We start from the raw sequence: 22500 nt of genomic DNA on the forward strand, positions 1-22500 counted from the left end.
CCTCAGTGGCAGAGATGGAGGCACAGCTGGCAGACACAGGATGGGCAGCCTACCTGTGGATCAGGTTGGTGAGAGGCTCGATCAGCTTCTTGCCCAGCCTTGGCTCCAGGGGGGTCAGGGCCCCAAACTGCAGGGACAGGAGGGGCCGTGTGACTGCCTGGGCAGGAGCAGCCATGCGGGCAGGACCACACCTCCCGGGCTCAGGGCCCCACGAGACGGGCCCCGAGCTGCCCGCCGTCTCGGAGTGGCACTTGCCAGTTTGATGATCTTGATGAGGACCCAGTTGTTGGTGGAGGAGGTCATGAGCTTGAAGAAGAGCGGGGCCAGGGACAGGTAGTTCTTGGGGTTGCGTCTGGCCAGCTCGCAGATGACATTGACAGCTGCCGACTGGACCCCTGAGGAGGGAGAGGGGGAGCCCGCGTCAGCAGCACGGGGTGCCCCGCTCAACGGGATCTCACAGCACAGGGAGTCTGGGAGCACCCTGGCAGAGTGTGAGCACACACATAGCCAGGGCAGCAGCATGCCACACACACACACACACGCACACACACACACACCTCCTACCTCCATGTGCCAAGCAGCTGAAAATGACACCACCAGCCCCTGGTCTGTCTGCCTGCCTTCCTTTTTTTTTTTTTTTTCTGGTACCGAGGATGGAACCCAGGGAAACCGTACCTCCGAGCTACACCCCAGCCCTATTTTTTAGTCTTTTTTACTTTTGAAACAGGGCCCCACTGAGTTACAAAGGGCCTTGCTAAGTAGCTGAGGCTGTCCGAGAACATCCTCCCATCTCCGCCTCTCGAATGCTGGGCTGGCCAGCGTGCGCCACCGCGCCGGCTCAGGTCCACCTTCTAAACGCCACCCATCCCGGTGAAGGCAGCAGGCTGGAGAAATGGTGCATTCTGGGAAACGTGGAGGCGAATCTGGCAACAGGTGGTGCCAGGAACTCAGGGGAGATGTCAGAAAGGCACAGGGACCCACACAGAGGCGCACCCGAGGCCAATGTGAGCCAAAACCTGCATGGTCCTGCTGACAGGTCACACCTACAGAATGAAACGAGGACCCAGCGAGCCTTAATGAAAACCACCAAGAGAATGAGCAAAGGGGGACGGGGCACTGAGACGCGGCTCACCCTGGCATCCCTAGAGGGCTGGTCCCAGACCCCCCAGGAACCAGAATCCACGGACGCGCAAGTCCCTCAGATGCAGAGGTGGAGTGTTCATGAAACCCATGCCCGCTCAGGGACAGACAGACAGAGAGAGGGAGAGAGGGGTGGGGGTGGAAAGAGAGAGAGAGAGAGAGAGAGAGAGAGAGAGAGAGAGAGTGTGTGTGTGTGTGTGTGTGTGTGTGTGTGTGTTCCTGGGGACGGAACCCAGGGGCATTCTACCTCTAAGCAACACTCCCCCAGCCCTAATTTCTTATTCTTTATTTTTGAAACAGAGTCTCACTGAGTTGCAAGGGCCTCACGAAGTAGCTGAGACAATCCGAGAACCACGGTCCTCCGGTCTCTGCCTCCCGAATGCTGGGATTACACAGTGCCCACCAGGCCCGGCAGCCCTGTTACACTTATTCCACACACACTCAGGGCAGCCCAGAGGCCCTGGCCTCACCGCCTCCCATGCAGGCTGCCTGCCACCCACCAGGGGGCAGGTGGGCGTCAGGTGGAGCCCTCCGCGGCTAGCTTTCCACATCCTTCATCACGGGCCCGGCCAGCCTGGGTGTCTTCTGCTGAGCCCAGGGCCTCGGGAGGTTCGCTGGCCAGCTCTGCCTTGCACTGGCCTGGGCCTGTCTGAGCCCGATGCAGCAACAGGCTGTCCGGGGCCCCAGGCACTGTCTAAACTTACGCTCACTTCTGTACCGACCTCGGCTCTGAGTAAACATCTCACTGTCTCGTGCCAGCAGGAGTGGATCACACAGGACAGTGTCTCCAGGTCTCGGCCCCCCACAGGTCCTCAATGTGATCCCTCCTGGGACAACGGCCTCCTGGTGACCAGCTTATTGTGAGACAGCGGGGTGCGGCTGCTTGACTTGCCCTACTGCGGGGACAGTACGCAGGCGCAGCAGTCACCCTGCTGGCGGTGCCTCGTGGAGAGCGTGCCTCTTGCTCTGAACCCACACTAGAAGCCCATCAGGATCTGTGCGTGCAATGTCTGGACCTCACTGAGACCTCGGTCGGGGGTCCCGTGCTCCCAGGCCAGGTGCGTGGCCTTCAAGGGGCACCCCTCGAGTGACCTGCCCATCACCTCCAGCTCTGTTATCTCTAGCCATGGGAGGGAGCTCTCCACCTCAAGATTTTAAGGCGTGGCACGTCAGTGAAGCAGGACTCAGAGTTGCTTCCCTTGGGTGCCGCACTGCAAACGGCTGCAAATCCCAGGACCACGCTGCCCTGGCCACCAGCCGCCTACAAAGGGCCGTACGTCTGCTCACGCGCAGGAGGAACCCGAGGTCCCGCAGGGCCCTGGCTCGCCCTCCGCCACGCAGGAAAGAGTGCCAGCCATCCCCGGCGCGCCTATATGCTTCCCAGTAACACCCCCTGCACCCCCACATTGCCAATCCACCAACCGGGGTCGGGGTCCTCCAGCTTCTCCTTCAGCCGGGGAAAGGCGGGGCGCAGCGACTCGGGGTACTTGAGGAACACCTTATACATGATCAGCACAGCCTTCTTCCGGATGTATGGCTTCGTGTGCGACATCTGCGGAGACAGGGGCGCCGGTCTGCACGCACCCTCCAGGCCCTGCCCAGGGACAGGATCACCCGCCCACTGTGTCCCTGCTCTGCTGGTGCTGAGAGAAAGAGGCCCAGGCCCCAGCGGGGCTGCCCCGCTGCTGCCCATCGGTGCTGGGCACCCCAACACCTGTCACACCCCAGGGGAGCTGCCCGCGCCCACCTCGGCCAGGCGGCGACTTGCACCCCTGCCACCTCTAGCGCGGGACGTCGGGCTGCAGGATCTCAACTGCTCCGGCCCAGAGGGGCAGGCCGGCTGTCTAGAGGGCCTGCCAAGGGACGTTTTCAGTTTTGCAGGCCAGGTGGTCTCTGCACTTATTTTTCACTGCCCTTGTACCAAAGAGACCAAGAAAGAGGCAAGTGGCCAGCGGGTGTGGCAGAGCTCCGTTTAGTTCACTTTCTTTTTTGCGGTACTGAGGATGGAACCCAGGGGCCTTCTACCTCCAAGCTCCACCCCCAGCCCTATTTTTTATTCTTTATTTTGAAACAGGGTCTCACTGAGTTGCAGAGGACCTCACTAAGTAGCTGAGGCTGTCCGCGAACCGCGATCCTCTGGTCTCAGCCTCCCGAATGCTGGGATGACAAGCGTGCGCCACCACGCCGGGCGATGGGGCACACTTGTAATCCCTGTCCTTGGGAGGCTAAGGCAGGAGGATCGAAGATTCAAAGTCAGCATCAGCAACTTAGTGAGACTGTCAGTAATTCAGTGAGAGCCTGCTTCCAAATAAAAAGTAGGTCTGGTGGGATAGTCGGGAAGTAGAAGGCCCCCAGATTCTATCCCCAGTACCACAATTGAATGAATGAATGAATGAATGAATGAATGAATGAATGAATGAAACAGGGTCTTACTAAATTGCAGAGGGCCTACCAAGTTGCTGAGGCTGGCGACGAACCGGTGATCCTAAGTTCTTTTAAAACAGTCACTAGCTAGGGGACTGCCCCCCAATGTAAAAGCTGAGCCAGTTGTACTAACAAGCTTCAAGATCACCAGCTAGTATCCAAACATTCCTGAGATGGGCGCAGTGGGCGACTTGTAATCCCAGTACTTGGGAAGCTGATCCAGAAGGATCACAGGTTTGCATCCAGCCTCAGCAACTTACTAAAACTGTTCCAAAACAAAACAATAGGGCAGAGGGTATTACTCAGAGGTAGACCCTTGAACTCAATCATGAGTACCACAAACAAACAAACAAACAAACAAACAAACAAAGAAATTAAATCCCTGCAGTGAGCAGCCCAGCCACCCCTGGACATTCCTGCCAGGGAGGAAGGAGCCTGCTCTCCACAGTCCTAAGGGGGAGACAGAGGAAATAGGTCCTTGAATGGCCCGGACATGGGGCCGCCATTACTGCACAGCCAGGAGGTGAGGGCGCTGCACGGGCCAGACCACTGTCTAGGACGCCTCCGAGGCGAGGGCCAGCATGCGGCGTTTGCCTTCAGAGCCAGTTCAGCCGCCATGACAGCTCAAGATCAAAGGCAGTACCTGGCCGGGCATGGAGGCACGCACTTATAATCCCACACTTGGGAGGCAGAGGCAGGAGGAAGTTTGAGGCCAGCCTCAGCTAGTAGTGAAACTTTCATCAATTTAGCCAGACCCTGTTTCCAAATAAGAAATAAGATAGGGCTAGGAGTGTAACTCAGAGATAAAATGCCCCTGGGTTAATGCAGCACTTGGGAGGTTGAGACAGGTTCATGGCCAGCCTCAGCAATTCAGGGAGACCCTGTTTCAAAATAAAAACTAAGCTGGGCATGGTAGCACACACTTGTAATCTCAGTACTTAGGAAGCTGAGACAGGAGGATCACAGATTCATGGCCAGCCTCAGCTACTTTGTGAGGCCCTCTGCAACTTAGTGAGACCTGTTTCAAAACAAGAATGAAAAAATAGCCAGGCGTGGTGGCGCACACTCGTAATCCCAGCATTCAGGAGGCTGAGACCAGAGGATGGCGGTTCGCGGGCAGCCTCAGCTACTTAGTGAGGCCCTCTGCAACTGTGAGATCCTATTTCAAAAATAAAGAATAAAAGGCCGGGTGTGGTGGTGCATGCTTATAATCCCAGCATTCGGGAGGCTGAGACCTGGAGGATCGTGGTTTGCAGACAGCCTCAGCTAGTGAGGCCCTCTGCAACTCAGTGAGACCCAGTTTCAAAATAAGGAATAAAAAATAGGGCAGGGGGTGTAGCTTGGAGGTCAAATGCCCCTGGGTTCCACCCCCAGACCCACAAAAATAAATAAATAAATAAATAAATAAATAAATAAATAAATAGGGCTGGGGTGTAGTTTGGAGGTAGAATACCAGTACTGGGGGAAAAAAAAGAAAAGAAAAAGAAAAAATAGATCTATGGTTGTAGCTTGGAAGTAGAAGGCCCCTGGGTTCTAGCCCCAATACCACAAAAAATAGATAATAAAACCAAGCTAGGCATGGTGACCAGCCTCAACAACTCAGTTAGCAAGACCTCGTTTCAAAATAAAATAAAATGGGGCTGGGAGTGTAGCCTGGGCGTAGAATGCCCCTGGGGTCAATCCACAATAACACACACACACACACACACGCACACACACACACACACACTCTCTCTCTAAGGGCATGAGAACAGAGGAGGAGACGACCACGCTGAGGCTGGGGGGCTGCTGACAACCACCACCAGGGTCTGCACCTCAGTATCGACACCAACACCCCCTTAGGCCTGCCGTGACAGGGCTACCAGCCCTTCCTCCGGCCAGCAGGATGCCCTCAAAGGGACCAGGGGGAGGAGGGTACAAAAGTGGTCCCAGAAGCCAGGCGTAGTGGCGCATGCTTGTAATCCCAGCATTAGGGAGGCTGAGACCGGAGGATCACGGTTCACGGACAGCCTCAGCTACTTAGTGAGGCCCTCTGCAACTTAGTGAGACCCTGCTTCAAAATAAGAAATTAAAATAGGGCAGGGTGTAGCTCGGGGGTCAAATGCCCCCGGGTTCCACCCCCAGACCCCCCCCAAAAAAATGTTGGTCCCAGAGCATAGCCGGGATTGACAACTGGGCATTGGTACCACCCAGGCCGCACCCCAGCATCCTCACCTTCCCTTGGGGCCCAGCCCCTCCACGTGCCACCCTACCCCATCTTCCCGGCGCCCAGCCACAGCTCAGGCTAGGGGTGGCGGGGACACTCGCAAACTCACCAATGTCATGATGTCGTTTGCCAGGTCTCTGGCAAGATCTGGGGTGACAAAACAGGACAGACCAGTCAGTGCAACCCCAGTGTCGTACTGGCTGGGGCTGCTCAGGTCCTGCAAGGGGAGAGGAGACAGTCAGTGGCCTGGTGTCCAGCGCCGCGCCTCCGACGAGCGCAGCGCAGCCACAGCGCATTTTCCCACCGCAGGCGGTCACTGGGGAACTGACACGGGCCACCTCCTCACTGCTGCTGTGGGAGTAACCTGGGCAGAAGAGGCCTGAGGCAGAGGCCAGGAAAGCTGTGCGTGGGTCACCGAGTCTCCCGGCTCCCTGGAGACCAAGATGCTGGCTCACCCATCCCAAGTCCTGGGGAGGTGACTGGGGCTGCGTGACGACCATCCTCTCATGGGCACGGGGCAGGAAGGAGCCCCAAAGGGCTCGATCCAAGTACCTTCTTCTACCCAGGGCCTCTTCCCCAGTGATGACCCTGGCGCTCAGGGGATCGAGGCCTTGAAGCCTATTGCATCTGTCAAGTAAACAGGACCTGAGGCAGGACCAGAAGCCACCGCTGCGAACGCGGAGCGCGGGGGCGACTTGATGCCTAAGCTCTCTGCGACACCACACACTTGCTCCTGAGGACAGATCTTCTGGAAGGGCCCCCCAAACTGTGTCCCGTAGACACGCAGGAAGCTGCCCTTCAGGAGCCTCCACCCCAGGCACAAGGCTGAAATAGCCCCCATCCCTGGCCGCCCTCGGCCCCAGCGCCTGCTCTCAAAGCCGCAGCATCTGGGAAGATGCCGAGGGCGCTGCTGAAGAACCTTCTGGAAGGGACGCTAGCCCGCAGAAGCACTAGCAGCAGGAGGCCTGGTCTGGAGCAGCCCTGCTGGCCCTGGGAGCAGCGTCTCACAAGTCTTGGGCTCAGTTAAAGTGGCACGGGGCTGCAAACCCCAAGGACGCGTGGGGACCTGGCATGGAGGTGTGGAACGCTCATCAGCAGATGGGTGGCGCTACCCAGACCCATCCTGTCAAAGCCAGGCTAGTCACAGGCGAGGGCAGGAATGGTGGCGGGGACAACGGAAACTCCCCAACTCCTCCCGTGAGGGAGCTGGCGCATCCTGGGCTCCACAGAAAGGAAAGCCAGAGGGGTTCCCTGCCCAGACCTGACCCACAGCCTCGGCACACCTGCCACTTCCCGCCAGGGCGACGGGCCCACGTCTACAGGTGACAGGCCTGTCTACAGCAGTGCCAGTGGAGGGGGGACAGGGACATGCTATGGCGAGGCATCCAGAGCCCGCAACATCCACGTCCTGCCACTGGCCCCTGGCAACACTCTCTCCCTCTCTTGAAAGGCTCAGCTGCCCAGGCTTCTTCCCCTCGGCCTCAGCCCCCATCCTGGAGGTGTCCCTGCCTGTCAGGGCAGCCACAGCTGGCTGACAGCTACAGCCTCAACCGTGCACCAGGAGCCCGGCACAGCCTGGCGCTCCGATCTGCACCTCGTCCTGTGCCCACACCTGCCCCCTGCTGTGCCCCAGGAGCTCCCATCCAGGTCACCTGGTAGGGCTGGCAAAACTTCATGAGGGTCCAGCAAATGCCCCTGGCCATTTGCAGCCCCAGACCCTGCAGACAGTGTCACTAGAAAGGGAGACGTGCCAGGGATGTGGGAGCCCAGAGGACGTGTCTCCCTGACTGTCTCAAAGACCAGAGGAAAAGGTAAAACCTAAGCAGGGCGTGGTGGCGCACGCTTGTAATCCCCGCGCTTGGGAGGTGGAGACAGAAGGATCCACACAGGTTCAAAGCCAGCCTTAGCTCCTTAGTGAGGTTCTCAGCAACTTAGTGAGACTGTTTCCAAATAAAATATTAAAAAATAGGTCTGGGAGCATAGGTCAGAGGTAGAAAGCCTCTGGGTTCCAGTACCATAAAATAAAAAGTAAAATAGGGTGGGCGGTATAGGTGGGATACCTCCTAGAATGCCCCTGGGTTCCATCCCCGGTACTACAAAACATATTAAAAACAAAACAAAACAAAAAAAACAGGGCCAGTGGTGTAGCTTACAGGTAGTGTGCACTTTGGGTTCACCCAGAAATACGAAATACGCACGCCATATAACTAAAAAAAAAGTAGAGATATTGAGTGTCCTGGATGGGCAGGGCTGCTGGAGGGAGAAAAGGAGGGGGAGGGGGCACCCTGAGGCCCCTGGCCCTGCAGCACCAAGCTGAGGAAATGAGAAAGGGACAGGGCTCGGGGAAGCTCGGGCCTGCTAAGGCCTGTCTTGGTATCTTCTGAGAATCCCAGCAGCCACGTGGGAGCCGTGCCAGGTTGCCAAGACAACCATGGGTGGGCGGATGGCCTCGGGGCCATCAGCTCCGGTCTACTTACTGCGTGGGTGCCAGGAAAGCCCGCACGGAGAGCAGACACCCCAGGGGAGGACAAGGGCCACAGGTGTGCTGGCAGATGCCTACCTTGCGGATCTGATTGGTGGTCAGCATGATGACATCGGTGCCTTCGTGAAAGCACTGGGAGGCCGCGAGGTAGCCGATGCGCTGTGGGGTCAACAGAGGGCGCGTCAGACCCAGGCCTAGACCTGCAGGGTTCCCGGGCCCTGCGTGCAGCCACCAGGCAGCCACTTGCAGCCACCAGGCCTCTGCAAACCTCCAGGAGGAAAAAAATCCCCCAGAGCTGGGGCCTGCAGGCTTTGAAACACGGTATTATTTTAAGGGTTGTTGAAGCTTCTGAGTCTTGAGGACACCGTACACCTCCACGGACCTGCTCAGGCAGCCAGGAGCTGCCTTTAGAACCTGACTAGGGAGTCCTGAGTGTGGGTTTTTGTGATGACTGGACCTTTTCTGCAGTGGGTATCCAAGGTCAAACTCATAATCGCACAGAACACTTTAAGTACGTGAGCAGAAGTCGGTGGGGTGGGAAGCCAGCGAGGGTGATGAGGCCTTCTGCTCCAAGGGAGCCTCAAGAAAGAAGGACTAGCCATGGTGTCCCTGATCAGAACTGCGAAAGTGCCTGGGGCCACTGGTACCCGGGCAGTGTCACTTGACAGGACCATCTCAGGACAGGTAAGCTTGTGCCAGCAGGGGTAGCAGAAGCAGGAACACAAGCTCTTACACCATCAGTGAAACTGGGCATGGTGGCGCACGCTTGTCATCCCAGTCCTTGGGAGGCCGGGACAGGAGGACTGCACTGGCTCAAAGGCAGCCTCAGCTACTTAGTGAGGCCCTCCACAACTTAGTAAGACTCTATTTCCAAATAAAATATAAAATAGGTCAGAAGTGTAGCCCAGAGGTAGAAGGGCCCTGGATTCCATCTCGAGTACCACACAAAAATAAATAAATAAATAAATAAATAAATAAATAAAATAATCTGTGAAATTCTGAAAGCTGCTGGCCGTGACTTCACTACTGTGGTCAAAACAAGAGTTTTGCTGGTTGACACGAGTGATGTCAACACTGTCGGCGAAATCCCCAGTGTTGCAAACGTAATTCTCCTGCTAGAGCTGCTCAGGAGGGTACGGCTTCGACCTGGGGAAGCCAGGCCGAGACTGAAGTAGACGGTGTTCAGGGACTTCTCATGACAGCGTGAGCAGAACTGGTCAGTGTCGTAACTAAAATATCTGAAGTTGCCGGGCATGGTGGCGCACGCTTGCAATCCCAGCATTTGGGAGGCTGACGTGGAGGTTTGTGGTTCGCAGACAGCCTCAGCTACTTAGTGAGGCTCTTTGCAACTCAGTGAGACCCTGTTTCAAAATATATAAAATTTAAAAAATATAAACACACACACACACACACACACACACACACACACACACACACGTATGTACGTGGCTGGGGGGTATGCCTCGGAAATAGAATACCCCTGGGTTCCATCCCCAGTACTGCAAATTAAATAAAATAAAATATTTGCAGTTACCATAGAACTATATCAAAGGGTTAGCTGACATGAATATTAGCTAGCCCAGTTACTGATGCTCTAAGTTACCCTTGTGGACATTACTGAATGTGGAAGAAAAAACACTCAGTGCAGAGTTACTCAAATATATTAAAGAGAAAAGAGCATCCGGGCAAGATGAGCTACTGTTCCCAAGAAAGACTCAAAAGCACAACAGTTCAATCGAATCCTACGAATTTAGTGATGTGAATATTTAGTTTTTGTATCAGACATGTGATTCTGCTTTTGAGTCAAATAAACACTCAAACTTTAATGACAGAAATAAAGAAATGACCACAATTTTATATAGACGGGAAATAAAACAGACATGCAGATTAAAAAAAAAAAAAGGGCCGGGCGTGGTGGCGCACGCTTGTAATCCCCGCGCTTGGGAGGCTGAGACAGGAGGATTGCACAGGTTCGAAGCCAGCCTCAGCTACTTAGTGAGACCCTGTTTCCAAATAAAAAATATAAAAATAGGTCTGGGAGTATAGCTCGGAGGTAGAAAGCCTCTGGGTTCCACCCCCAGTACCACCAAAAAAAAAAAAAAAAAAAAAAAAAAAAAAGGAAGCATAGGAAGACACCCTGAGGTGTATGTGTGAGGGGGTACTGGGGTGTGAACCCAGGGATATTCCACCTCTGAGCTACCACCTCAGCCCTTTTTAACTTTCAAACAGGGTGTCACTAAGCTGCAGAGGCAGGCCGTGAGTCTGTAATTCTTCCGCTCTCAGCCTCCCCAGTGCAGGGATTTTAAGCCTGTACCACCACACCTGGCCAACACCCCAGTTTTGTTTGGTTTTGTTTTGTTTTTGGCGGTACTGGGGGGTGGAACCCAGAGGCTTTCTACCTCCGGGCTATACTCCCAGACCTATGTTATATTTTTATTTGGAAACAGGGTCTCACTGAGTTGCTGAGAGCCTCACTCGGTAGCTGAGGCTGGCTTCCAACCTGCGCGATCCTCCTGTCTCGGCCTCCCAAGGGCGGGGATGACAAGCGTGCGCCACCGCGCCCGGCTCAACACCCCAGTTTTGATGAATACACTACATCACTCTTCAATGAAAGTTACCAGGGTGAGCAGTGTGCTGGTACGCGCTTGCAATCCCAGTACTTGGGAGGCTGAGATAGGAGGATCTCAGGTTTGTGGGCAGCCTCAGCAACTTGGTGAGGTCCTCTGCAACTAAGTGAGACCCTGTTTCTAAATAAAAAAAATAAAATAGGGTTGGGGTATAGCTTGGAGGCAGAATGCCCAGTACCATGTGTATGCACACACACATATTCACTTAACACGCATGCATGAGGCCCTGGGCACCATCCCAAGAACTAGAAAAATCAAAATAATGCCTGATGCAGGGGAGTAGGAGGCTGAATTTGGTCATTGCACACAGTATGCATGTACGCAAGTATCACCTTATAGACAAAAAACATTTACAAATGAAGATTATAGTTTACTTACGGTCTCACCAAGTTATCCTGCCTGGCCTTTAACTTATATAGCTTAAATAGTTCCAAGCCCAAGTTTTCACTGATATGACTTAAAAGAAAAATATCAGCCAGGCATGGTGATGAATGCTTGTCACCCCAGGACTTGGGAGGCTGAGACAGGAGGCTCGCAGATTCGCAGCCAGCCTCAGCCACTTAGTGAGGCCCTCCACAACTTAGTGAGACCCTGTGTCAGAATAAAAAATATAAAATAGGGCCGCGGGTGGGGCTCAGAGGTAGAACGCCCCTGTGTTGAGTCCCCACTTCCACAAAAATAAAATAAAACAATTTTCAAAAATTACGTACAATCAAACACAGTGACGCAGGCCTTTAATCCCTGTGCCTGGGAGGCTGAGACAGGAGGATCGAAGGTCCTAGATGACAGTCATGCACTACCATGCCTGACTGAGAATTGTTTTTTAAAAGGCAATTCCTAGCCAGGTGTGATGGTGCGCGCCTGTCATCCCAGTTCTTGGGAGGCTGGGACAGGAGGATCTCAGGTTCAAAGCCAGCCTCAACAACTTAGTGAGACTCTCAGAGACCCTGTTTCAAAACAAAAAATAAAAAAATAAAAGCTGGATATGGGGTTTCATGCTTGTAATCCCGATTCCAGGGAGGCTGAGGAAGGAGAACTGCAAGTTTGAGGAGCGCCTCAGCAAGTAGTGTGACTCTCATCAACTCAGTGAGACCTTGTTTCAAAATAAAAATAAGACTGAGACAGAAGAATCACACATTCGCAGCCAGCCTCAACAAATTAGCAAGGCCCTTCACAACTCAGTGAGACCCTGTTTCCAAGTAAAGACTAAAAAATAAGGCTGGGGGTGTGGCTTGGAGGTACAATGCCCCGGGGTTCCAACCCCAGTATTGCAAAAAAAAAAAAAAAAAAAAAAAAGGGTAAACTAAGGCTAGGGGTATAGCTCAGAGGTAGAATGTCCCTGGTTTCAATCCCCAGTACCACAAAAAATAAAAATAAATAAATAAATAAATAAAGCCGGCTGTGGGTGCAAACCTGTAATCTCAGTACTTGGGAGGCCGAGAAAAGAGGACTGCAGGTTCAAGACCAGCCTCAGCTACTTAAAAGGACTTTCAGAAATCTAGCATGAGCCTGCTTCAAAACAAAAAGTATAAAAAGGGCTGGGGGTGTGGTTTGGAAGTAGAATGTCTCTGGGTTCAATCCCCAGTACCGCACAAATTCAAAAAATAAATAAATAAGCCGGGCGTGGTGGCGCACGCTTGTCATCCCCGCGCTTGGGAGGCAGAGACAGGAGGATCGCGCAGGTTCGAAGCCAGCCGCGCGCGCTGGCTTAGGAGACCCTGTTTCCAAATAAAAATGTAAAAATAGGTCTTGGAGTGTAGCCCAGAGGTAGAAGGGCTTCCAGGAACCCCAGTACCACCACCAAAAAAAATAATAATGAATAAATAAATAAATAAATAAATGAAAAGAGTTAGTGGTTAGCTTGGAGATAGAATGCCCCTGGGTTTATTTCCCAGTACCACAAAAACAAAACAAACAAACAAAAAACTACATATATATATATCTAATAAAATAAATAAATACATATATAATATATATATATATTTTATATATATATATAACAGGCAGTTGGGCATGTGGTATATGCCTGCAATCCTAATACTTGGGAGGTTGAAACAGGAGAATTGCACGTTCAAGGACAGCCTCAGGAAGTAGGTTCAAGGCAACTTCTCATCAACCTAGCAAGACCCTACTTCCAAACAAAAATTTAAAAATAGGCCAGGTGTGGTGGCGCGCGCTTGTAATCCTGGTACTTGGGAGGCTGAGACAGGAGGATCACAGTTCATGTACAGCCTCAGCTACTTAGGCTCTCCGCAACTTAGTGAGACCCTGTTTCAAATAAAGAATAAAAAATAGGGCAGGAGGTGTAGCTCAAAGGTAGAATGCCCCTGGGCTCCATCCCCAAGGTAGAATGCCCCTGGATTCAATCCCCAGTTCTGGGGGAAAAAAATACAGCTGTGTGTAACTTGGAGGTAGAATGCCCCTGGGTTCAATCCCCAGTAGCACACTCATGCGCGCGCGCGCACACACACACACACACACACACACACACACACACACACAAAATTATTTTTTTTGCAGTACCGCGGATGGAACTCGAGAGCACTATACCTCCAAGCTACTCACGCAGGCCTATTTTTTAGTCTTTATAGTTTTGAAACAGGGTCTCACTGAGTTGCAAAGGGCCTTGCTAAGTAGCTGATGCAGTCCTCCAGTCTCTGCCTCTCCAATGCTGGGATTACAAGCGTGCGCCACCATACCCAGCCCCCCAAAAAAATTGTTTTAAAAAACAGGCATTTCCTCCTGTTAGGCTCAGTAACACATGACTATAATGCCAGTACTTGGGGGGGCTGAGAAAGGAAGATCACAGGTTCTAAGCCAGCTTCAGCAACTTAGCAAGACCCTGTTTCAAAATGAAAAATAAAACAGGAGCTGGGTATGGAAACATACAATTATAGTCATAGTATTTGGAAGGCTAAGACGGGAATATCAGAAGTTCTGGCCAGCCCTGGCAATTTAATGAGGCCTTCAGCAATGTAGTGAGGCCCTGTTTCAAATAAAAATATAAAAGAGGACTGGGGGGTGGTAGCTCAGAGGTAGAATCCCCCTGGTTTCGCCAGGCGTGGTGGTGCACGCTTTTAAGCCCAGCATTTGGGAGACTGAGACAAGACGACGGAGGTTTGCGGATAGTCTCAGCTATCTAGTAAGGCCCTTTTCAACTCAGTAAGACCCTGTTTCCAAACAAAGAATAAAAAAATAGGGCTGGGGATGTAGCTAAGAGGTAAAATGCCCCTGGGATCCATCCCTAGTACCAAAAAAAAAAAAAAAAAAAAAAAATCCTGAGTTCAATTTCAATCCCCTGTACCACAAAAATAAGTAAGTGTTGCTTAAGAGACTCTGTTTCCAAAGAAAAAAAATATAAAATAGGTCTGGGAGTGTAGCCCGGAGGTAGAAGGGTTTCGAGGAACCCCAGTACCACCAATAAACAAATAAATAAGTATTCAAGTAAGACAGGACTATGGGGCATATCTCAAAGGTGAGACGCCCCAGAATTCAATCTCCAGTACCATAAATAAATAGAGGCTAGAAATGATAGGGTACAAGTGTACTTAGGAGGCTGAGACAGGAGAATTTCAGGTTTGAAGCTGGTGACTCAGGCCCTCAGCTACCTGGCAAGGCCTTGTTTCAAAAGAAAAAGGGCTGGGGTGTAGCTCAGAGGTAGAGTGCCTCTGAGATCAAACCCCAGCACCCCCACCCCAAGCAAAAAGGAAGGGAGGGAGGGAGGGAGGGAGGGAAGGAGAAAGGAAGGAGAAATTCCCCTTGGCCAGCAGTTCTGCAGGAAGCAGCGGAGGCGGTCAGGACACCGACATTCGGGCCCGCCTGCACAACTGGCCACAGGACACTGCCCACCACTGTGCGGAAGGGCGGGCCAGAGCGCCACTGCAGACACCGGGCCGGGGACACCGGGGAGGGCGCGTCCCTGGACCCCGCCCGCGCCCGCCCGCCCGATGCTCACATGCTCACCTTGAACGTGAACTTGGAGGCGCTCATCACTTCGATGATGTTGAAGGCGGCCCAGCTGATGTCGTACCCTAACATTTGCAACTGTTAAGAAGGGAGGCACGGGGACTTTTACTCACAAGCCACAGTGGAGACGCGGGCCATGACATGGAGCCTCTGCCCCACGCCCATGGGAGCACAGACTCCAGCCGGTCTCCACACAGCGACCTCTCCCCACCCACCCGCGCCCACACCCGGGGCTTTGCCTGCTCTAATACTGAATATGGACAGGCACTGATGCTAGTACTGAGGAGGCTGAGACAGAAGGTTCCCAAGTTCAAGGCCAGCCTCAGCAATTTAGACAAGCCCCGAGCAATTTATTGAGAGCCTGTTTCAAAATAAAAAAATAGAAAGGGGGCTGGGCGTGGTGGCGCAAGCTTGTCATCCCCGCGCTTGGGAGGCAGAGGGAGAAGGATAGCATGGGTTCGAGGCCAGCCTCAGCTACTTAGTGAGGCTCTCAGGAACTTAGTGAGACCCTATTTCCAAATAAAATATAAAAAGGTCTGGGAGTATAGCCTGGAGGTAGAAAGCCTCTAGGTTCCACCCCTAGTACCACCAAAAAAAAAAAAAAAGAAAAAAAAAAAAAGAAAAAAGAAAAAGAGCTAGGGAAGCCAGGCATGATGGCACAGGACTATAACCCCAGTACTCCGGGAGGCTAAGAAAGGAGGATTGAAGGTTCGTGGCCAGCCTCAGCAATTTAGTGAGGCCCTCTGCAACTTTCTGCAACTTGGTGAGACCCTAATTCACAATAAAAACTAAAATAGGGCTGGAGGTGTAGCTCAGTAATAGAATGCCCTCAGGTTCATTCCCCACTGCCAAAAAAAAAAAAAAAAAAAAAGGTTTGTAGGGAAAGATTATTAATAAACACTTGAAAGATAATAAACGCCTGCAATTGACAAGAGTGGTGTTCTGTTGCACTACTGAAAATCCCCCATGAAGCCAGGTGGGGTGACATGTGCCTGTCATCTTAGTACCGAGGAGGCTGAGACAGGAGGATCACAGTTTCGAGGACAGCCTTAGCAACTTTAGTGAGGGTCTCCGCAACTTATTGAGACCCAGTGCCCAAATAAAAGAGGTAAAATGCCCTCGGGTTCCACTCCCAATACCACAAAATAATTTTTAAAAACTAAAGCCAGGCCAGGCGTGGTGGCAAATGCTTGTAATCCCAATTTGTAATCCCAGCATTAGGGAGGCGGAGACCAGAGGATAAAGGATCTCAGTTCTGAAGCCTCAGCTACTTAGTGAGGCGCCTTGCAACTCAGTAAGACCCTGTTTCAAAAATAAAGAAAAAAAAATTAGGTCTAAGGGTGTTACTCAGAGCTAGAATGCTCCTGGGGTTCCATCTCTAGTACTGAAAAAAAGAAAAAAAGGAAAAAGGAAAAAAAAGCAAAGCCGAGCGTGGTGGTACATGCTTGTAATCCCACCATCTGGGAGGCTGAGATAGGAAGATCACGGTTCGCAGCCAGCCTCAGCTACTTAGCCAGGCCCTTTGCAACTCAGTGAGACCCTGTTTCAAAATAAAGAATAAGGCTGGGCCTGATGGCGCACGCTTGTCATCCCTGAGCTTGGGAGGCGGAGACAGGAGGATCGCGCAGGTTCGAAGTCAGCTGCACTGGCTTCGGAGACCCTGTTCCCAAATAAAAAGTATAAAATAGGTCTGGGAGTGTAGCCCAGAGGTAGACGGGCTTCCAGGAACCCCAGTACCACCAAAAAAAAATTAAAAATAAAAAAATAAATAATAAGGCCGGGCGTGGTGGTGCATGCTTGTAATCCCCACACTTGGGAGGCTGAGACAGGCCCGCACAGGTTCAAAGCTAGCCACAGCTACTTAGTGAGGCTTTCAGCAACTTATTGAGACCCTGTTTCCAAATAAAAGCCTCTGGGTTCTACCCTCAATATCACAAAAAAAAAAAAAAGAATAAAAAATCGGGCTGGGTGTGTAGCTCAGATGTAGAATGCTCCTGGGTTTCATCCCCTACCACACATACACACACACAAAGAATAAAGTTGGGCATGGTGGCGGAAGCTTGTAATCCCAGCATTTGGGAGGCCGAGACTGGAGGATTCACGTTCGCAGCCAGCCTCAGCTACTTAGTGAGGCCCTCTGCAACTCAGCGAGACCCCTTGTCAAAATAAAGAATAAAGAGCCAGGCATGGTGGTGCATGCTTATAATCCCAATACTTGGGAGGCTGAGACAGGAGGATCGCACAGGTTCAAAACAAGGCTCAGGCACTTAGTGAGGCTCTCAGTAACTTAGCGAGACCCTGTTTCCAAATAAAATATAAAATAGGTCGGGGCTATAACTTGGAGGTAGAAGGCCCCTGAGTTCCATTCCCAGTACCACATAAAACAAACAAACAAAAAAGACTAAAAAATAGGGCTAGGGGTGTAGCTCAGAGGTAGAATGCCCCTGGGTTCCATCCCCAGTACCACAAAAAAAAAAAAAAAAAAAAAGTAAGTAAAATCCCCTACCAAGCCAGGTGTTGGTGGCACATGCCTTTAAACTTAGTACTTGGGAGACTGAACCAGGAGGCTTGCAGATTCTCAGTCACCCTCAGCAATTTAGAAAGACCCTGTTTCAAAATAAAAAATAAGCCAGGAATAGAGGCACACATCTCTAACACCAGGATTTGGAAGGCTGAGACAGGAGGATCCCAAGTTCAAGACCACCCTCAGCAATTTAGTGAGACTCTGTTTCCAAATAAAAAATAGCTGGGCATGGTGGTGCAGGCTTGTAATCCCAGCATCTGGGAGGCTGTGACAGAAGGATTTCGGTTCTAAGACAGCCTCAACTCCTACTTAGTGAGGCCCTTTGTAACTCAGGGAGATCCTGTTTTAAAGTAAAGAATAAAAAATAGGGCTGGAGGTGTATCTCAGAGGTAGAATGCCCCTGGGTTCTATCCCCAGTACTGCATAAAATAAATAAATAAATAAATAAGTAAGTAAATAGATAGATAAAGCAAGCCAGGCTTGGTAGTACAGGCTTGTAATTCCAGTACGTGCGAGGCTGAGCCAGGAGGAGGATCTCAGGCTCGAGGGCCAGCCTCAGCTACTTAGTGAGGCCTTCCACAACTTAACTGGCGGTAGAATGCCCCTGGGTTCAATCCCCAGTATCTTAAAAAAAATTGAAAAATAAAATAGGGCTGGGGGCAAAGCCAGAAAATAGAAGGTCCCTGGGTCCTATCCCCAGTACCACAACTAAGTTAATTAATTAATTAATTAAAAATAAAACAGGTGCCGGGCATGGTGGCGCACGTTTGTAATCCCATTCCTGAGACTTAGACTTGATGACTTAGGCGGTTCGCAGACAGCCTCAGCTACTTAGCGAGGTCCTTCACAACTCAGTGTGACCCCGTTTCAAAATAAAGAATAAAAAATAGTGCTCGGGTGTAGTTCGGAGGCAGAATACCCCTGGGTTGCATCCCCAGGTCCAAAGGAAAAAAAGAAAAAAAAGGATAAAAAATAGGACTAGGGTGTAAGGTAGAATGGCCTTAGGTTCTATCCCTGGTACTGAAAGAAAAGAAAAAAAGGAGTGGGGATGTATGTCAGAGGTAAAATGCCTCTGGGTTCAATCCCCATTACCACAAAACAAACAAAACAGGAGCCAGGCATGGTGCACACACTTGTAATCCCAGCATTCGGGAGGCTCAGACAGGAGGATCACAGGTTCACAGCCAGCCTCGGCTACTTAGTGAGGCCCTCTGCAACTTAGTGAGACCCTGTTTCCAAATAAAGAATAAAAAGCCAGGCGTGGTGGCGCACGCTTGGAATCCCCGTGTTTGGGAAGTGGAGACAGGAGGATCGCGCCGGTTCTGGCTTAAGAGACCCTGTTTCCAAAAATAAAAGTATAAAATAGGTCTGGAATTGTAGCCTGGAGGTAGAAGGACTTCCAGGAACCCTAGTACCACCAAGAAAGAAAGAAAGAAAGAAAGAAAGAAAGAAAGAAAGAAAGAAAGAAAGAAAGAAAGGAAGGAAGGAAGGAAGGAAGGAAGGAAGGAAGGAAGGAAGGAAGAAAGAGGAGGGGGGAGGGGAAGGGAGGGGAGGAGAGGAGGGGAGGAGGGAAGGGAAGGGAAGGAAAGAAAAGAAAGGCAGGCAGGCAGGCAGGCAGAGGATGTAGCTCAGAGGTAGAATTACCCCCTGGGTTCCATCCTCAGCACCAGAAAAAAAAAAGAATAAAAAATAGGACTGGAGGAATAACTTGAAGGTAGAATGCCCCTGGGTTCAATCCCCAGGACTACACACAAAAATAAATAAGTAAATAAAATAAAATAAAAAAGGGTTGAGGGTGGAGCTCAGAGGTAGAATGCCCCCGAGTTCAATCCCCAGTGCCACACACATAAACACACAAAAAATCCCCGAGCAATCCCCGGCAAAGGAGATACTAAGAACAGCCACAGCTGGACTCCAGCGCAGCAGCCCCCTGAGGAGCAGCGGGGCAGGACGGGGTGCGCTCCGCTCACTCTGCAGGCCTGTGCCTACGGCTCAGCGCCTGAACCCCACCCACCCGGCAGCCCGGTCCTTCCTAGAGCGAACCCCAGCCCCCAGGGCCCACGGCCATCACTGCTGGCCTCGGGCGGGGGTGGGGGCGCTGTGTGGCGGTGGCAGCGAGGGTTGGAGGGGCAGGTGATGGGCAGACAGACATCCGGACGGGGGCGGACGCAGGGTGAGAGCGGGCGGCCTGCTCTGCGGTGTACTTACATACGTGAGCTTGCACACCGCGTTGGCCTTCACTGCGATGTTGTCCTGCTTCAGCTCCTGCTTGATCTCATCGATGCACTGAGAGATGTACTTCGCCTACAAGGGAAAGACAGCTTAAACGACAAAGGTCTCGGTGGCATGCTGACAAGAACCATCTCATTCATTCATTCATTCATTCATTCACTCACTCACTCATTCATTTATTTAGTGGGTCTGGGGATGGAATCCAGGGGCATTTGACCTCCGAGCTACACTCCCTGCCCAATTTTTTATTCTTAATTTTGAAACCAGGTCTCACTGAGTTGCAGAGGGCCTAAGTAGCTGAGGCTGTCCGCGAACCGCGATCCTCCGGTCTCAGCCTCCCGAATGCTGGGATGACAAGCGTGCGCCGCCAAGCCCGGCTTTATTTATTTATTTATTTATTTACTTATTTATTTATTTATTGCGGTACTAGGGATGGAACGCAGGGACATTCTACCTCCGAGCTACGCCCCCAGCCCTATTTTTTATTCTTTATTTTGAAACAGGGTCTCACTAAATAGCTGAGGCTGTCTCAGCCTCCCAAGTACTGGGCTTACAAACATGCGCCACCATGCCCAGATACAAGAACCATTTTAGAAGAAAGCCACACCGCCGGGCGTGGTGGCGCACGCTTGTAATCCCCGCGCTTGGGAGGCTGAGACAGGAGGATCGCGCAGGTTCGAAGCCAGCCTCAGCTACTTAGTGAGGCTCTCAGCAACTTAATGAGACCCTGTTTCCAAATAAAATATAAAAAAGGTCTGGGAGTATAGCCTGGAGGTAGAAAGTCTCTGGGTTCCACTCCCAGCACCACCACCAAAAAAAAAAAAAAAAAAAAAAGAAAGAAAAGAAAAAGAAAAAAGCCAGAAGCCTATGCTTATAAAATCCCAGCATTCGGGAGGCTGAGACCGGAGGATATTGGTTTGCGAAAAGCCTCAGCTACTTAGCGAGGCCCTCTGCAACTTAGTGAGACCCTGTTTCAAAATAAAGAATAAAAAATAGGGCAAGGGGTGTAGCTCGGAGATAGAATGCCCCTGGGTTCTATCCCCAGTAACACACACACACACAAAAAAAATTAAGTCCCAGAATGGGCTACCTAAAAACAGGGAGTGGCCTGCTAGGTGCTGGGGTTGAGAGTTGCTGCTCAGAGAAATAGGGCTTCCTAGTGTTTTGTTTGTTTTTTCCTGGGGGGGCAGGGGCCTAGGGATACAAAGAAAGAAATAGGGCTAGGGCTAGGATTGTAGCCCTAGCTCTATTTCTTTCTTTCTTTCTTTCTTTCTTTCTTTCTTTCTTTCTCTTTCTTTCTTTCTTTCTTTCTTTTTTGCAGTACTGGAGATAAAACCCAGAGATATTCTACCTTTGAGCTATGCCCCCAGTCCTATTTTATTTATATATAGAAACATGGTCTACCCCGTAGAGGGCCTAAGCAGCTGAGGCTGGCCCGAACCTGCAATCCCATCTCAGCCTCCCAAGTAGTGGGATTACAAATGTGTCACTACTACAGCTGGCTAGGCCTAGCCCCTTAAAAACAAAAAGACAGTGCTGGGGACTGACCCCAGAGCTTTGTAGATGTTTTACGTGCTCTACCACTGAGTCAGTTACACCCCAGCCCCACCCCAAGCCCTATTTATTTATTTATTTATTTATTTATTTATTTATTTGGTGCTGGGGATGGAACCCAGGGGCATTCTACCTCTGAGCTCCACCCCCAGCCCTATTTTTTATTCTTTATTTTGAAACCGGGTCTCCCTGAGTTGCGGAGGGCCTCACTAAGTAGCTGAGGCTGTCTGCGAACTGCAATTCTCTGGTCTCAGCCTCCCCAATGCTGGGATGACAAGCGTGCGCCACCACGCCTGACTCAGCCCTATTTTTTTGTTGTTGTTGTTGGTATTCTTTATTTTGAAACAGGGTCTCACTAATCTGCAGAGGGCCTCACTAAGTAGCTGAGACTGGCTGCAAACCTGGGATCCTCCTGTCTCAGCCTCCCAAGTCCTGGGATTACAAGTGTGTGCCACTTCATCCAGTTTTATTATTATTGTTTTGAATTGTAGCGCAGTGCTCAGTTGCTGAGGCTGCCCCCCACCCCCCACGATCCTCCCAGCACAGCCTCCCAAGTATGGAACGCCTTAGTCCTCTCTTTTCCGTTGTGCAGTGCTGGGTCCTGGGCGGGGCTGGTTTGGGGCACCGGCGGTCACGTGATGCTCATCACAGGCACGGCCGTGTGCTCTGCCGTGGACAGCCCACGTGTGGCTGCTCCCACCTCTGGGCCGTCCCGATGCCTGCACCCCCAGTTCTCTTGGGCTCGCTCAGAGCTAACTCAGCACACCTACTAACACGCACTCCAGCCAGTTCTGAGCCAAGCAGGACCGAGGCACGGGGTCCAGAGTAGGGGACGGCTGCACTGCTTTCGGAGCAGACCCGACAAGCACAGGACAAGTGCAGACACTCCAGGGTGGCCCTGGGGAGATCGCCAGCTTCCCCCTGAGGAGAGCAGGGGTCCCCACAGGGTGTGGAGAGACTGCATTCGCCAACACCACACATCCGGGGCATTCAACCAGGCCAAGCACCTCAGAAGACTTGAGGAGCCCCTGCTCAGCCAGCTGATGGAAGACCACGGGCTGGGACCGCTCACAGCCTGACCTGCCACTGCCAGGTACCAGCCAGAGTCCAAGCTCACAAGCCAACTCCCTGCACAGCCAACCTGGCACCCCTCCAGGGGCTGTCCTGTGGGGAGGGCCCCAGGAGCACCTGCCACTGTCTTAGCACCCCCGGACTACACCCCGACTCAGCCGGAGACTGTCGTACAGGCAGACAGGGCAAAGGGCCGCAGTATTCGGTGTCCTCTCAAACCAAGACTCTGCTGAATATTTCATGATCAGGACTTGGTACAATGAAGCCAGGGTCA

At 51.8% G+C, this 22500-nt stretch overlaps 1 protein-coding gene across 1 annotated transcript in view; it reads right to left on the reverse strand.

Annotated features, from left to right (window-relative positions):
* AP3D1 (adaptor related protein complex 3 subunit delta 1) overlaps window positions 1-22500 on the reverse strand; it is a gene marked incomplete at both ends in the record, with an annotated part of 57577 nt that overhangs the window by 23532 nt on the left and 11545 nt on the right. The window contains 7 exons of the mRNA XM_080713898.1: window positions 54-127; window positions 256-395; window positions 2563-2692; window positions 5880-5987; window positions 8331-8411; window positions 14843-14923; window positions 19578-19673. Of these exons, the coding sequence (XP_080570024.1) occupies window positions 54-127; window positions 256-395; window positions 2563-2692; window positions 5880-5987; window positions 8331-8411; window positions 14843-14923; window positions 19578-19673 (710 nt within the window). The remainder of the gene's footprint in view (window positions 1-53; window positions 128-255; window positions 396-2562; window positions 2693-5879; window positions 5988-8330; window positions 8412-14842; window positions 14924-19577; window positions 19674-22500) is intronic.

The sequence above is a fragment of the Muscardinus avellanarius genome (assembly GCF_963383645.1).
Source record: "Muscardinus avellanarius genome assembly, chromosome: 16".
In the NCBI taxonomy this organism is placed as follows: Eukaryota; Metazoa; Chordata; class Mammalia; order Rodentia; family Gliridae; genus Muscardinus; species Muscardinus avellanarius.